Source organism: Accipiter gentilis, chromosome 7, assembly GCF_929443795.1.
Source record: "Accipiter gentilis chromosome 7, bAccGen1.1, whole genome shotgun sequence".
Classification (NCBI taxonomy): Eukaryota; Metazoa; Chordata; class Aves; order Accipitriformes; family Accipitridae; genus Astur; species Astur gentilis.
Window position 1 is genome coordinate 4936189 of NC_064886.1, and position 17021 is coordinate 4953209.

Consider the following 17021-nt stretch of genomic DNA (forward strand, 5'->3'; position numbering starts at 1 on the left):
CGCCGCCAAGAGGGTGTGTGGGGGCGGGCGGGCGGCGCTCTGGCCCCCTCTTTGTGGTGGTGGGTGGGGCTCTCCCCGCTGTGAGGGCGGGCGGGAAGCGCGGGAGTAACGCGCTCGGTGCTGAGGCGAGGCGGGCCTGTGCTTCTCCCTCACCCCCGTCTTGGGGGTCCGGCCGCCTCCTGGTGGGGCTGGTGCCGCCTTTCGCCCCCCCCGTACCACCCTGCCGCCCCTCGGAGGCGGCTTGCGAAGGCAGACGCGGTCGTGCAGGCGTGTGCGGGGCCGTCTCGGTTAGGGAAGGCAGAGCTCCCCCGGGCCTGCCGAGGAGCGGGCTGCCGGTGACCCGTGAGGTGCTGCCTTCGCCTAGCCGTTAACGCAAGACGGCTGGTCCCCCCGGGGCTTGGCCGCGGCGGTGGGGAGGCTGGATCCGGTTGTTGGGTGGCCCGGGAGGCAGGTACCGCGGCCTCCAGCGCCTCAAGGCAGGGCTTTGGAGCAGCATCGTGCGGTTCTTGAGTGTTTGTCCATAAGCACAAACAGCGTTCAGACTATAACTCTCTGCTGCCGAGAGGAGTTCTGTGCAGGCAAACTCTTGACTGACTGCAGTAAGTTTTGGGTTTTTTTTCTGTTGCCCCTTAAACCTTGCTTATAGAAATGCCCACCTTGGATCTCACACTTAACGAGGAGGTTGCTGATCATAAGTCCCTGGGTGTTTTCACAAGAGTCTTACTCTCCCTGAGACCTTTGGCAGGTAGAAGGTTCTGTGCATACAGGAGTTCTCACTGGAGCTGGGTGGAATTCATTTTTTCATTTTTACGTGCTTGTGAAGTGAGAGAAGCTTAGTAGTTTAAAAGAAAAGAGGAGTCGGTTTGATTAGGTACTGATTTTGTCACTCTTGATTATTAATTTGTTTCTAAGTAGGGGAACATAACTTAGGGTCATCTCCTTTATATAGCATCCTTCTAGCACGGCTTTATTTAGGTAGGCACAGCTGCTGTCTTACGATTCAGGCAGTTATGACTTTATTACCGACAGATTATGTCAGCACAGTATCGTTCAGGTCAGCAAGGCTGTGAGTGTGCAGACAGATGCTTTTTGTGTTAAACATCTAGAATTGCATTATGCTATTTGTATGCAGGTCGAGTGAGTGGAGTTCCTGTCATTGTTAAGATACAGACTGCATTTAGCATAGACCCGTTTGATGGATTCATCACATATAACAGGAACCAATTTATGCTTTGTCCAAAGCTAATATACAACGTTGCAGTGCAGAGAGTACATTTGTTTACTGCAGGCTTGGAGCTATAGCAAAATGGAGAAATCCAGAAGCAGGTAAGCAATAAGAAGAGGCTACCTTGTTAAAGATCTCAGCTGTAATTTTTTTTATTTATTATGACATCTTAGGCATTCCATGGGACAGAAGAAAGTTGTTATTCTCATATGTGGGCTTATTGGTCTCTATGGAATATTGTTAACCAGAAAGCGTTCCTCTTAAAAACAAACCAAAAACCAACAAACAAAACCACCCCCACCACCCCCTCCCAAACCCATCATGAAATACGGCTTTATGTGGGTTTGCATTATCATGACATTCAAATATTAAAATGATGTTCTTGAGCTTGACGTCTTAGACTGGAACGTAAGATATTTGGATGTTGTTGGCCCAATCACACGTTTATTTTGTGGTGTTAGCCAGTTCTCTTATTCTTCCCGTGCTTTTATCTTCTAACTTTACAAGGGACAAATGATCCTTCTTCAACTCTTATTTTTGGTGGTTACTTGCCATAAATTCTCATGGACATGGGCTGTCGTCACTACATATGTGTGGCACCTACAGCGTTTCAAATCTAGGAAAATCTGTTAAAAATGACATATATTGGAAAATCATTAAGTATTCACATGCCTCAGACTTTAATACAAAACTTTTACATGCTCTACCTTGAGCTTGATTTTTTTGACTACTTTGCGTTACATTGTCGTTGCGTGTGGTCAGACCAGTTTACCTTTGGAGCAATTTAGAAGGTTTTAAAGGGAATTGGGCCTAATAGACGTGTACAAGAACTTTTGCTGAAAACTATATTGCATAATTTTAAAAGTGCCTGAAACTCTTTTCTTCAAAAGTGCGTACCTAACTGTACATCTTGACGTGAACAGAATTTATTCATCTGCCAGACGGGGCCCACCTCTTTCAGAAAACATTCAAATAATATTTTACAGGAGAACAAGAATTTCTCTTTCTCACACAAAATATAGGTCTTGTTTTCTTTCATTAGCTTTGTTTTAGCTCCTTGCAGCTTGCTGGCATAAGCCAAAAATACTGCATTTCCTCCTATGAGATTTTTTGGGGGTGGGTTCTGGTTTTGTTGTTGGTTGGTTTTTTTTCCCCCCAATGATTTGTTGTTAATACCGTGAGCAGTTGTTCAGCTGAATTCCTGAAATTTAGTAGTATGGATTGTTCCAAAAACTTCATAGAACCACTTTTTTTTCTGGCTGCAACCATGTTTTTCCTAGTTCAGTTCAGGTGATTATTAGGGTGAGACTTCAGACTATCCTCTTCTGATGCTTGTTTGGGAGTTCAAGAATGTGTTTGTGGTTCTAATGTGCAAATTTTCAGGGTGGTGGCAGTATTTGTTTTGGGAAAGAGGCTTCAATACAACTGGTTCAGCAAGTTTTATCTGGTTAGATTTTTTTTTTTAATCATTCGTGTTTTCAGAAAATTACTGAGACAAAATACTTGGAATTCATAACAACATACTTGTTTTTCAGATTAGAACTACACGTGAAAGTAAACTGTATGATGGAAAAATACACCTAATTTTGCTTTTTAATGATGAATGTGTAAAAACAGGAAAGGAATTTTAGGTTTTTGCGTTTTTTTTTTAAAGAAGAAACACAGTTAAAATATGATGAAAAACTAGGAAAAAAGTTTATTGTAAAATAACTGTATGTGTAAGTGCATTTCATGTTAAAATGGGAGATTTTCGCTTCAGTTTGCTAGTCCTCAAGAGAATTTTTCAGCAATAGACAGAATACTTTGATATGCTTGAGAATAAAAGGCAGAAAAACACATTCAAATCTCTGCAAAGGCATACTGTATGCACACACATGGGAGGGCTAGCACAAATGCATTTTAGTGCTTTTTCATTTCAACTTTAGAGGAGAAAGGAGTTGTCTGTGATGTGATTGCAGTGAAATGCATCTTCCTGCTTGTCTTGCGGAAACAACTTTAAAATTCCAGATAGTGAAAAATGCCTGATAAAGACACAATAAACATGTTTTAACATTTTGTAGTGGTCAGCTTCTATGTGCCATGATATACCTTTGTTATAGATTAATTTATCAAAATAATGCCACTTATTTGCAGTGAATGTAGTTTTACAGAAAATATTTCTTCTTTCCTTTTAAGTTCAAAATTTCTGAAGATGCATGAAATCCAACAACTACCTAGGCATCAGATGCATGCAGCTGGGCAATCCGTTGCTCCCCAATCTGACAGACGTGGAGTTCAGGACAGAGGTCATGACGATCTGGATCAAGTTGGGTGTACCTGGCGTCACAGAAGAAGGTTAAAAGAATTCCAAATCAGGTGATGAGTACAAAACATAATTTTCACAGAATCGAGCAGGGGGATCAGACCTAAAGAAGTCTGGTTTAGTAGTACAAGTGCAGGCTAAGGCAAAGGTTTTTGTTCACAGGTGTGCCAGACAGTTCTGAAGGTGTCTTGTGATAATTTGAGGACATGCATTGGCACAGTCAGATTTCACATAGATTTGATTTTCTAATGTAAAATTTAAAAATAGCTATTTAACAGCATGCTTTGATGGGGTCTGCCAGTGTAATGATTTAGTCTTGCCCTCCTTTTGTGTTTCTTTACTTCTTTTGTTTGTTGAAGGGATCTTGACAAAGGTGGGATGGTAATTGTTTAGAGATTAAAAGCCTAATATTTGTTGAAGAAGTGGAGCTGATCTAGCAACTCAGACTTGCAGAAAGAGGGAGGCCCTGTTCATGGCTGTGTGCTTTAATTAATTACCTTGTGATGTCTTTGGTGCTTATTGGGGCCCTCTGTGTGCCAATTAACTCTAAAATCCGTTTGAAAGAAAAAGGCAGGGGGTGAGGGGAGGGTGATAATATCACAGTTACGGATTACTGAGTTGAACTGGTACTAGAAGCTTGCTGAGAAGTGAACTGCTGTGGGGGAGGTAGGAAGAAGGAAGATCTGCTGGTTTCAGGCAGGAATAAACATTAGATTGGCTCAAGTATTCTGGAAACAAGTCTCACTCAGCTGGTTGACTTCAGGAAGGCAGCTATGTTACCTCTTCTAAATCACAAAAAGGCTCCCCAGTTAATTGGCAGCCTGGTCATTAGTATTGCTGGGTGTAAGTGGGCTGCTGGGAAGACATTTAAGCTCTCTAGGTTTCCTAAAGAAGTATGTCCTAATTCAGGTCTTGAAGTGATGCTTAGGCCTCTGTTAATGCTCGGCGAATAGTCCTGTTACGGGTACTAATTTTAGGGTGTAAATATTTCCTATGTGCATTGATCTCTGAAAACCAGCCCCTTAGTTTTATTAGTGAAACTAGCGTAAAAGTTCCTATTTTTATTGCTGCCTGGGAATTAACAGAGGGAGAGTACAAAGGCAACTAACCTTTCCTTATATTCCAGATACTTAGCAAGGAAGTTCTTCCATCTGTGGGCAAAAAAGACATTTGGACAAGTTTTCCCTTCCAAAGCCAGGTAGATAAAATTACAGAAATCAAGGGTGGTTGTTTTTTTTTTTGTGTTGGTTTGGGTTTGTTGTTGGTTTTGGTGGTTTTTTTGTTTGGGTTTTTTTTTTTTGTGGTTTAGTGCTATACCATTGGGCTAAGAGAGCGCTGTCTGCCAAGAAAATATTTGGATGTCTTTTGGATCACTTGAAGGTTTCCTTTGAATACGCTTCTTGCTTTTTGTTTGTTTTTAAAAATCATGGTTAAACTTTACTAACTAAATTCATAGGAATTGCGGTTGTCTTGATGAAGTTGAACTGTACATGTAGATAAATGATGGGGTATGATTGTGACACCTGCTTTAAATTTAACAGTTTTTCAAAGTTATAACTAGAGATGGATCGTGAAATTCAGTTCATTTTATTGTTTGCACTATTGTTCTTAATGTATATCTGTATATGCTTTGTATCTGTCTGACTGAAATACCTGCGGCAGATAATTAGTTTCTGTTGTTAGTGTTCTGTCAGCTGCTGAAAAATAACACTTTGATACTCTTTTCTTGTTTTGCTTTAATTTGCATGTTCATTCTTGTTTGACCACACCCTTGGGAACTGAAGCAGTTCCCAGTGGAAAGACCTGCATTTGTTACAGTCAGAATAAGTTATCCAATTTCATTGTACTGTATCAAATGTACTCTGACTACATCTGCCTTAGTTGGTAACCAGAAGTTGTCCTGTGAATCTTGCTGTTCTTGCTATCCTGTATACTGAATTTGCACTACTTTGTCTGTGTGTGAACTCAGGACAATTATTATTTATTTATTTTTTTTAGGAGGATGAGTGGAAATACGTTTTATAAAGTTCAGCAAAGAACATAAGCTGTAATTAATTGTTTTTTAGATTTAAAAGTCTCCAGTTCTCCTTAGCTTTTATTGGCAATGTTCTGTTAATGCACCAAGTAAAATAAAAATAAAGTATAGCTCATTTCTTTTTTCTTTTTCTTTTTTTTTTTTTTTTTTTCCTGCTTGAGTGCTTGGAATGACTTAGCAACTGGGCTTTGGGTAGGTAGCTATGAATTGCAACTTGTGAGAGGATTCATATATGTTTCACTGAGGGACCTCTAGGTATTCTGGGCCTAATCCTGTTATTACAGACATGAGCAATTTCATTAAGCTAGTGGGATAGTTGTGATCAAAGGTTGTGAGTCTGGGCTTGTGTGCTTTTTGTTTATTAGCTTATATGTTTTCATGGGTCCTTTGTCTTCCTTCTCTCCATCACAAATACAAAGAGATGAGAAATTTTTGAAAATGTTTGTACTCCAGTTGATGAGACTTTCCGGTTCTTACGCTGCTGCCCGGGTCATCTTGACCACACTGAGAAATGTTTGCAATAATATTGTAAAATAAAAAAAAAATTGCTTGAAATTGTAGGTTATGACCATTATTTTTTGTTAGGTCATCGAACTGCTAGTTCCCTCATGCAGACTCTCTTATATTTGAATTTTCAGTTGTTCACAATTCAGTTGCAATGTAATGTCACTTCTTACGTGGTCAGGTATGTGTTAATTAAATCTGGGTATAAAAGCAGAGGCTGTTCTACTGAGGTTAAAGAATTGGAAGGTCATGTGTGACTTGTGAATCCATTTTGTACATGGCTTAGCATCTGTTGGAAGGAGAAGGAAGGTATATGAGCAGGTGAACAGCTTTGTTTTTAGCATAGACGATGTGTAACTAGCTGGAGGAGTTCTGAAGCCTATTTAAGTGATCTTTGGGAAGATTTTAAATTTGGGATAACTTAAGATCAGCATGCTTTTTCTAAGAACACAATGGAAATATCAAAGCATTATAAAATCTGAAGTAGATTTTTTATTTATTTCTCTACATAAAATGTTTTGTGTTAAAAAAACAAAGAACAAACTTAGCAAGGAAAATACACGTATCATTATCAATCGTGCTGGTTTTTTGAGTAAAACAGAAGCAAGGATAAAAGATGCGAGTTATTTGTAGGTTTAAAGTCAACTGGCACTGTGATATTTGGCCAGCTAGTTAACATCAGTCTTTCCTTCCTTGACTTTACGTGATGTATTTACAGTCACTAAGCTGACTGCTTCTTGTCATACTTCATAGAGTCTTGGAATAAAGTGTCACAGTAGGGTAGTGGTTTTAAATGCAATTAGACGCTTTAGGCTAATTAGACAAGACTGGAAAAGAGGTAGCGTAATCTTCATTAAAACTGATTTTTGGTCAACCTGGAAACCTGTATGAAGTTTCCCATGTCCAAATTTTTCAACTGTTTAGATGCTTTTATGACCAGAAGATTCTTCAAAAAACTTTTGGAGAGTGGAAGGAGTGGTGGACTGTTTGCAGAGAAAGGAAGCTCAGCCTCAGAGCAGGCAGCCATTACAGGTTTGTGACATGACTTCCTATTATTGTGTGTATATAGCAGTATGAGAAATTTTCCTTAGGTTCTGAAGGAGTTATTAATGCCAGTAAGCAAGTTACATGAACAGTACCTCTAGGCCAAGAGCAATGTCTTCATTGCTTATTTTCATATCTATCTTCTCTTTCTTTTTTTGTTGCTGTTGTCTTAGGATGAAGTCAAAATTTCCTATCCAACATATCTTTAAAGTGCAACTGAACTTGCAAGAATCCTACTTCTAGGCATTGGTAGCTATTTCACTGAATAGTGCTTTTTTCATTTTTCAGGCATTTACTCCAGAATTTGATATTCAAGGCTTGGAGAGCCTATGTATGCCAGCAACAAGGAAAGAGGAACAAATACTGTGTTGCAGAGTCTCATGGTAAGTGAAGTGATGGTAACTACCTTTATTTGGGGACAATACTGAGATGGGAGTTTCCAAAGGAAATATTTACACAGAATCTCTTCCCTTGTGCATGTTTGCACATTGACCTCCCCCACCCTATGGAAGTGTAATGCTTTTAGGTACAGATGGTTGTCTGTCTAAAGCTGGCAGGGGGGTTCTGTTTGATGCACTACTGTGTGGCTATATAGTTATTTAGGGATGCCAGTGAATAAGCTTAAGGGCCTCTCCATCTGCTCTGGATTGCATTGTTTGTTTTTTTGGGGGGTGGTTTGGTTGGTTTGGGTTTCTTTTGTTTGTGGTTGTTTTTTTTGGTTTTTTTTACTTTATCACAGTATGTGTTCAAATAAATATTTTTTGTTAGAACATGTTGCTGGAATTCTGTTATCAACTGTGGCTATAGAAATTAAACAATAATTCCCTGTGGTATTAACTGCACGTATTTTATCTGTATTCAGTATTTCTTCCAGCTTGTGTCTTGCAATTGAAAAGCAGCCCAAGCTTTTGAAGTGCTCCTTGTCTTATTGTATAGATATGGATTTGTCCTGTTGATGACATTGCTTATATTGGTTGCAACATCCTTTGGTTTCAGGGAATATGTTTCGCTGAAGGGGCGGATGACCCGCTTTTAAAGATGATGCTGTGGTTTTTGTTCTGTGCTGATTTGCAAAATAAGTTAACTGCTCTCTTTGCATATGCATGTAGCCTCAGAATATTATATAGACTGGCACCTTTCAAAATGAACTGATAGGCTATCTAGATTTCCATTCTTAGTGAGTGAGGCCAGAGTACTTGGAGAAGCAGCTGTGTGTTAGTCAAAAAAGATAGAAAAGCAGCATGTTTTAAGGTAGGTTAATACTTGATTCACCAGATCACAAGGAAATCTTTAAAAAGTGTGGTGGTTTTTTTGGTGTAAGTGTGGAGTGGCATAAAATCAATGGTGTTTTTTCTAATAACTTTGCTTCAGTAGTGTCAGTTCTGACAAGCCAGACTGTTGTGAGGAGAAAGTGCAGTGCACTGCATAAAGTGGTAAACTGGGATTTGTGACACCACTTCTGTTTTTAGCTGTGTGACTGACCTGCTAAATAAACTTGACTTGTTTCTGGTTGATTTCTCTGCTTGTAATAGAGAATAACTCTTGAAAAGCCACTGATGAACCTGATGAACTTTTTTTTTTAAAACGAACCAAAGAAAATCCTGTAATTCTTGCCCAATAAGGTTGTTATGCTGAATATTGTTATACAATTATATACCCTGTAAGCACTGAAGACAAAGCAGTGCCGTTGTCTGATAATTCACGCTGCTCTGAACAAGTGGCATGATGCTGTCAGCGTTTCAGAGATTCTTGTCAGTGTGGCACCCTCAGCCAGGGTGGATGGTTGTGGCTGCGGCTCTCGTGGCTGTTGTTTCAGGGTGTCCCACGAGGTGTCACTGCGGGTTGAGGGGACCGGAGGTTGGGGACAAGTGGTGTTATGGAGTGGTTAAAAAATGCCAGATTCTTGCATTAACTTAAGATGCTCCAATTTTTCTGTTGTGCACAGCAAAGAAGCAAAAATTGCTCAGGACCTGGCAGCACTGGCTCGTTTATGTTGATGTTCAAAGGACGAAACATGGGATGCAGTCTGTGGCACTGGCTTTCAGGGAAAGAAGCCGTTTGCGGTAAGAATGGAGTGGAAGCAGGCAGAGGGGCACTGACTATAAGGCCATGGTTTTTACCTGTCTTCTGTTATCTTTTCCTGCAGTGACTTTGTTCCATATTTGATTATATTTTTTTTTGAGGGGTGTGTGTGTCTGAATTCTTCTGGTATGCCCATAGACTGTGGATGTAAAAGATTGTTGTTTGTACCTTTTTCCAGTGAGAGGAAGGTGATTTCTTGCACCAAACTATGGAACCTGTGTTTGAACATGTCTGTAACATTGTTTTGGCAGCATATCGTGGGCAGTGTGGAGAAGACGACACTACCAGAACAGCAGTGGACGTAAAATGAATATTTTAGCTCTGCAGCACTGGGCCCAGAGCCTGCAATTTCGAGTAAGTGCTAGGAGCTTCAGCTACTACCATTTCTAATGTTTAAGTTGCATGCACGTGTGACTAATTTTGCAGATTAATAAAAAATAGGCCTTATACTCATTTGCTTTGCAAATTGCAATACTTATGATGGAAGAACATATTAGGACATGAGGAAGTGGAATGAAGCTGTGTCAGGGGAAGTTCAGATTGGACATTAGGAAAAGGCTCTTCACTGAGAGGGTGGTCTGTCACTGGAACAGGATCTCTAGGGAAGTGGTTATAACACCAAGCCTGTTAGAGTTCAGGGAGCATCTGGACGATGCTATTAGATGATTTAGTTTTAAGTAGTCCTGCAGGGAGTTGGACTCAATGATCCTTATGGTCCCTTCCAACTTGAGATATTCTATTAAGAAGGTCAAAACAATATTTTTACAAGAAAAATTTCTTTACAAGGAATCTAGGCAGAGCAAACTGGATCCATGTCTTATATTTGGTGGGAAGCAGAATGTCCAAAGGAATTATTACTGTCTTATACAATGCTTGATGATAGTGAAAGCATCAGAGTTCTCTCCACCAGAGAAACTAGCCACAAGTAAAGAAGAGGTAAGAGAAAACAGGTGTGTGAGTTTGCAGCTGTGGCATTTTGAGCAGGACATGAAGGGTAGTTGTATCCAGCTCTTTAGAATGCCAAACTCCACAGAGGTCCAATCCACTGTCCCATTAGGAGGTAAGATAGCACTGGTCAGCTGTTTGATGGCACCTTGCCTCTTCGTAAGACAACATTTCTTATGTCCTAATGAATTTCTGTGAGCATGTTTAACTCAATTTGGGGTAAGAAAATACAATCCAGCATTTCATGTTCTTGAGAGGTTGTCAGCTCCTTCAGTAAATTGTTCAGCTTAGCTGATGTGAAAATAGTGTGGTTTTCTTTCTTTCGCTGGAACTGTGGCCTTTTTGTCCATTTCGTTAAAAACAGGTGATGGTATTTAATTTGGCCTGTGCTGTGAGATGGTAACACTGCCTGTTTGAGGCCACTATTCTACTAAGGAGATAAACTTGTGACTTGGGAAATCTTACCATATCTCAAGATGTGATTCTCTTTTATATAAAAATACTCTGTCTGAAAGAAAGCCTGTTGTCCAAAAGGTATTATTTTGGCCTTTTAATGGAAAAAGTGGAAAAGTATCCAAAAAAAAGGAAAAAAGTTTGATATCAATATTCTTTGACCTTTTCTATGCTGATATTCCTTTGGTGTTTGGTTTTGCTTGTTGACTTTTTCTCCATTTGTGGGGAGGAACCTCACTGCTCATGGCTTTCACCTTTAGATCTTACATGGAATTTACTATTGCCTGTGTGTTCTTCCTCTTCTCTTCTTTGTTCTACTTCCCTAATCTTGTCCCTTTTTTTTCTCCTTTATTGCCCTGCCTCCTCAATTGTTTGGTCAGGCTTGGTTGCAGTGGCGAGAGCTGTATTTATACAGCCAGAATGACAAGCAGAAGGAGACTAGGGCAGTAACTCACCATCGGCACTGGGAATTAAAGAGGTGCATGGAAGCGTGGCTAGGATACTTAAACCTCCACAGAGAAAAGAAACTTCAGAATGGTGAGTGAAAATGGTGAATTAGGGCAGAACAGGGCTCAGCCCTTTTGCTTAGGGCACAGTGATTTATTTTTTTTTATTATTTTATTTTCTATTCTAAGAGAGGCTGTAATGTTTCTGCTTGCTCAACAGATGATGAGGTGCAACTTGGACTGTACACTGTTACAAGCCTGGCTAGCTAAGGTTACATACTGAACTGTTGGGAATATCACCTGCTTTCCATGTGATTTAAAAGAAAATGCTTTACAGTTCTCTTGACAAAAACTTGCACATTATATTGACTGAGATAGCTGTGAGAAGGGTATATTCAGGACTATTATCAGTCAATCTGTATGTGGATTTTCTTGATAATCGGACAAATTACAACTCATACAGGATGGTAAAGATTATTACACCAGTTCTTTTGTTTATTCCCTTGAAGCCACTGGAATGAGTTCAGGCATTTGTGTGAATTGCCTGTTGATTGGTGGTAGTAGAAAAGAATCCAGCTTGGATATCTGGGAACTAGTAATAAGAGTATGCTGAAATGTAAGCAAGCTTGTGTGTGTTGAAAAAGTGATGCGGTGTCTTAACTTCCCCTTCTTAAGTCAGTACAGCACATTCCTCCTTTATAACTGCCTTTGTGATCAATAACAACAACATAGTCTATAGCTGAGTATTACTGTGAATTCTTACCACCATTTTTCAGTTTTAGAGTTTCCGTCACTTCAGAACCACTGGCTGAAATGTCATGGCCTCATCTGCGATGAATGAACCCAGGATGGAACAAGTCATGAGTAATTTGTGTGTTTGTTTTCTAGAGCTGGCCCAAGAGCATCACCAAAGCAGGATAGTCCGGCAGTGTTTCTCTGATTGGCAGCTGTCATGGGAGTGCAGGAGAAGAGTGCATGCTCACCAAAAGGACATTGAAAAACTAGCAGCGAGGATTGCCTTATGGAGAGTCTTTGCACACTGGAAACATTGTATCCAATCTGTATTTAGTCCCTAGCAGGGACAGCTTAAAAGCATTCCTGTGGAGGAAAGATCTGGTTAATAAGCAGGAATGTTGTGCAGTAGTGTGCGTGACAGCAAACCCTGTCATTAGAAGGATGCATGTAAGGCTATATTAACAATTAATAAAACTGTTGCAATTACAGTATGGTAGCCTGTTGACAGCTAAGAGCCTGCAGAAGATAAGTTTGGGGAGGAATTCCTTACTTAACAGTGAATCAGAAATGTATTGTGATAAGCCAGCAAAATCTAAAAGCTTGACTGTAATCAAAACTTGTGCAGGTAACCGTGCTTGGCAATTCAAATATTGAAGCAAATATAGATGGAGATATAGTGCCCCTCTGTGGGAGAAAGTTGTGTATATATCAGAACGGATGTTTCTGTGTAAAAGATACTTTAACTCAGTGACAGATGTTGTACTGTGTGTGGAAGAGACTCGACAGTGTGAGCTGGCTGAAAAACATTACAAGCATCATCTGTTGGTAAGAGCACTGTTATGTGTCAGGTGGAAGAGGCTGTGGAGAGGATTCAAATACTTCTGACTGGCAGTGTGCTTTTAATACTAACAGTGGTGTGTGGGTGTTAGGTGGGGGATGCACCATTTTCTGTCATGGTGAGTTTGGATCAGGCATCAGGTTTCTAAATTCCAACTGTTCTGGAATCTGCTGTTTGAATCCAAATGGGGAAATTGTGCTGCTCTCCAAAATAGTTTTTCTTCCAACTGGGAAACTGGTGATGTAGCAGATTAATCTTGATGGTATTGGGCTACTGTGCTCCCTGGCCATTTCACCATGAGATTGCATTTTCCCCTTGACTTGCCCTGATATTTTTTTCTTTCCTTCTCTACTCTACCCCAAATTTTTTTGTCTGCTTACACTCTTTTCTACAAGAATTATTTTTTTTCCCCTCTGTAGTAATGCATACATGCTTATTTTTGCAGGAGTCCAAAGATAGCTTATTGCATATGCAGGTAGTTGGGTATCTTGTGGTTTTTTGTTTGGTTGGTTTTCTGTTGTTGTTTTGGTGGGTTTTGTTTGTTTTAAAGAAGATAAATCCTTGAAGGCTCTCTGAAAGGTGGGCACAAGCAAGCCTCTAGCTTTTTTGGAACTGAATTATTTTTAAGCGTGGATCAGTACAGATCATCAAAAGAATGGCAGTAAACCTGTTTGGATCATAGACTGAAAACATTAGTGACTATAAGAGCACTTTAAGGCAGGATGCTCTCATTATGCTATTTACCATGTTCATCCCCGAATCAAAGTATTGTGGGATTGTAGACCAAAAGACCTTGTGCAGAGGAGACCTAAAAGGGAAGTGGATCTTTTCTATTTTTGATAAGGAGCGACTTATGAGTCTTGAACTGAAGGAGGAGATAGATCGGGAAAGGACTTGGGTAGTAGTGTTGATAGCCGAATAAGGAGTTCGACATCTCGCAATAAAACCCTGGGAAAGTGGAAGGGAATTTTAGTTTAGCTGGAGAAGTGACGATTTGTGAGAGGAAATTGAGGCATGGCTTTGATGACAAGTTCATAAATCTTAGCTATTACAAGGAGTAGCACTGAACATAGATTGTCTGTAAGGAGCAGCCGGTTCTAAACTTACCAGTGCTTGCTGATTTTGGATTACATGGAAGTTGTGTACATTTCTCGTTGTTACAGAAACTTGGGTTTAAGGGTCTTTGGCAGAATGTCATGAATGCTCGTCTTCAGCAAATGAGAAAAAATCTGTCATACCGTCAGCATCAAGTTACAGTGAGTTTGACTTTATTTTTGTTCCTGTGTTAGTTTTTCTTGAGCTTTCCTATTGGCTTCCACTTTCACCTACAAAATACTTTTTTACTAAATCAGTGGCTGTGTTCCTAAATACTAATAGCCACAGAAAATCTCCTGTGTAAGTCAGCTGTCAGTCTTGGATATGTTATTTTAGTTTTCTGTTTTCCTATATTTATGGTGAGTTTTTCTTTTACCAGAAAAATTCATACCAGGTTATAAAACAAGCAGTTTCAGTAGGACATTTAATAATTTCTTTCTTTCCATTCTCCTCCTCCCTCGATATCTATGTTTTTTCATGTCTTTGTTGTTTTGTTTCAGGTGCTGCAGAAGTTCTGGAACCGTTGGAAGTCCCGTTTGGAACATGAAGAAGAACAGCAGCAGCAGGCCTTAACATCAGTGGCTCATGCCCATTACAGGTACGCAGAGAAAAATTAATATAAATTTGTGCAAATGTGGGATCTGTGGGCCTTCGGTTCTCTTTTAAAATCTGGTAATACCTTTGGGGGCATGACCATCCTAGTGCCAATTGCTCTTACATTTTCTATGAGTAATGGACAATTTATGTTTCCTGCTTCTCTGTGAAATGTGAGAGGGAGATTGATTGATTAAGCCTAGCTCTGAGGCTTGTTTAGATGTAAGAGTAGGATGTTTTACTGTTAAGAGCAGTAGGTTGCAGCATGAGCATGGACAAAGCTCAAAATGCTTACTGCTGCTTTACTTTGGGGAGGAACAGGGGGAGTTGATGGCTTGTGTATGCTACCTCTGCTGCTAGAGGTACTCTTAAGAGTGAAGGTAAGGCTTTTTTTGTAGAAGCTAAATTTATTTAGTTCTAGGAATAAGTCAACATTAACAAAGCAGCCAGAAGGCTTTCAAATTTGACCATGTTTGTTATGATGAAGTTAAAAGGGTATATATTTGATTCTTATGCTTCCTTTGTCTGTTGGGTCTTAATGCTGCTTTCAGTTGCTCCCAAAATTGCAGGATGTGCAAATACTCTAAACTTTGTTGGCTTAGAACTTCCTTGGGTTTTGGGTGAAGCTTAGCTGGAGAGAATGAGAACTCTACTCAATACAGCATGCTATACTCCACAATGCCCAGATCCTCAGGCTAGAGTTGAAACTGAAAACAATTCAACCACAATACTATGGTGTTGCTCTCAAATGAAACCTGTTGAGATGTCACCATGTTAGTATATTAGTGCAACAAGCCACATAGAGTTGCTTGGTTTAAATTAGATGCAGGGTAATAAAGGAAGGAAGGGAACCTTCATTCTGCTGTGCAAGCTTATGTGTGATGTTCTTTATGAGCTTAGCACAGCCTGCACTCAAAAAAGATACTTGATTTTACTACAGCTCAGAGAACTACCTTGTGGCCTAATCAGTATCTTCTACTCAATAAAATTTCTATCTCATTTCTTTTAATCCTCCCAGCAGAGTTTGCTTTAAGTAATAAAATTTTCTTGATTAAGAGAGGCTAATCCTACAAGAGTGACTGATACACTTGGTACTGAATTAGAGTTGATTCTTGTTTTATTTTCAGGGCATAATTTTTGCACAAATCTCTCAAATTGCCTGATGGCTTGGCATCAGGATCACTTTGGTTTTGCTCAGAGGTCACTGAAGAAATAAGGAATCTTACTCTGGTTACAACTGACTTATAGTCAGTTGCAGTATGTGCAGTTGGATTCAATATGAAACAAACAAGGTGTGCCTGCAAGCTTTAATTCTGGCTCCAAGACCATTGTGGGACTCATAGGAAAAGAACCTGCACTCAGAATGATGATACTGGTCGTTTCATCAAACTGATGATACAGTTGTTTCACAACTGCAGTTGCACCAAAATAAATCCATTACAAGTGCTGGAGTTATTCTTATTTAAGTTTGCAATATGAAATTGAGTGATATTGCTGGGAATTTTTCTTCTTTAGAAGTGCTTGGCATTTCTGTTTTCTGTTAATCGATGCTATGGGTTCTCATCACCTCTTAAAATTCAACCACTAGCCTTTGTTTCAGAGCAATGATATATCTTACTAACTACTTTTACTGGCATATTATGGAGGCACAGACATGCACAGGAGCTGCAAGAGTGTGTACTTGTTCATTGTAGAAATCAGAGGTGGGGGAATATTGATTGAGAGGAAAAAAAAGGTATTTGCCTCTTTTTTGAGATGCCTTAAAGGCCTTGCCTGGGCTTGTATTTTTACCCACGGATTTAGTGCTGAGTCTTCAGGTAGATTTATGATTTTTGATGCTACTAAAACCTATTTCCCATTTTCTGTATTAGAATACTAACAAAAAAAAGTTTGCTTTTCTTGGGAAAGGGTATGTTTGGAAATATGCTCTTACAGCGAGTCCCCTCCTGGGACACTTTTTCCTGTGTAAGAAAAAAAAAAAGTGTTTTTCAACATCAAATCTTCTTTCCTAGTAGACGTGGAACCTTGTACCTTTCATTGGCAGAGGATGATCACACCATGTTTTGTAGATTCATACTGTTCTGTCATCAGAAGCCTGGCTTCACAGTTGAAAAGCAAGCTGCAGAAAGTCTGTTTTGCCTTGGATATTGGCTTGCTTTTTGGGAGATTCTCAAATAGGTTTGGAGGGCAGGCTGAATAATAAGGGCAGCTGCATTTCTGCAAGCAATTAAGAGTTTTTCCAACTGGTGTGAGAGTGCAGCTGTGGTACATTAGCTTACCCTCTGGAGACAAGGAGAGAGAAAAGGGTCAAATACTCAGGAGGTTAAGCTTAGTGAAGATGAGTTGCAGCATGTAACTGCTGCAATGTAACTTATGCCTCTCTCACCAGGGAAGGGATGAACAGATGGTTTGAAGGCTCCCATTGGTTCTGTGGGCATACCTTGATTTCATGGGTCAGGAATGTTTTTGTGTGCAATCTTTTCTCTTTAGAAAGGGTATAAATGAAGTCCTATTTCCTGAACACAAAAGAACAAATTATAAGAAGTGTGTTCTTGTTCAGAGGTCCAGGGCTGCTTTCCAACCAGACCTAAGTAAAACTTTCATGGCAGCTTGCCAGAACTCAGCTTCTCTGTTGGTCTCTGATGCGTGTACGTGCTGTCTCACAAGTCAGTGCCCCAATTGCTGTGTCTGGTGGTAAGGCCTAGGAGATAATCCAGAAGAGC

The 17021-nt window shown here is 39.9% G+C and overlaps 1 protein-coding gene across 5 annotated transcripts in view; it reads left to right on the top strand.

The window, feature by feature from the left end:
* Positions 1-109: 109 nt before the first annotated feature.
* The window catches only part of SFI1 (SFI1 centrin binding protein), a 31159-nt gene continuing 14247 nt past the window's right edge, over positions 110-17021 (top strand). For 3 of the 5 annotated variants that reach the window (XM_049805001.1, XM_049805003.1, XM_049805005.1), the window contains exons 1-12: positions 110-1326; positions 3401-3580; positions 4654-4725; positions 6991-7098; positions 7399-7493; positions 9056-9173; positions 9444-9546; positions 10971-11127; positions 11925-12086; positions 12526-12596; positions 13773-13865; positions 14205-14302. In XM_049805001.1, coding sequence (XP_049660958.1) covers positions 1307-1326; positions 3401-3580; positions 4654-4725; positions 6991-7098; positions 7399-7493; positions 9056-9173; positions 9444-9546; positions 10971-11127; positions 11925-12086; positions 12526-12596; positions 13773-13865; positions 14205-14302 — 1277 coding nt within the window. In that variant the 5' untranslated portion in view covers positions 110-1306. The remainder of the gene's footprint in view (positions 1327-3400; positions 3581-4653; positions 4726-6990; positions 7099-7398; positions 7494-9055; positions 9174-9443; positions 9547-10970; positions 11128-11924; positions 12087-12525; positions 12597-13772; positions 13866-14204; positions 14303-17021) is intronic. The other 2 variants (XM_049805002.1, XM_049805004.1) reach the window with 2 other exon arrangements.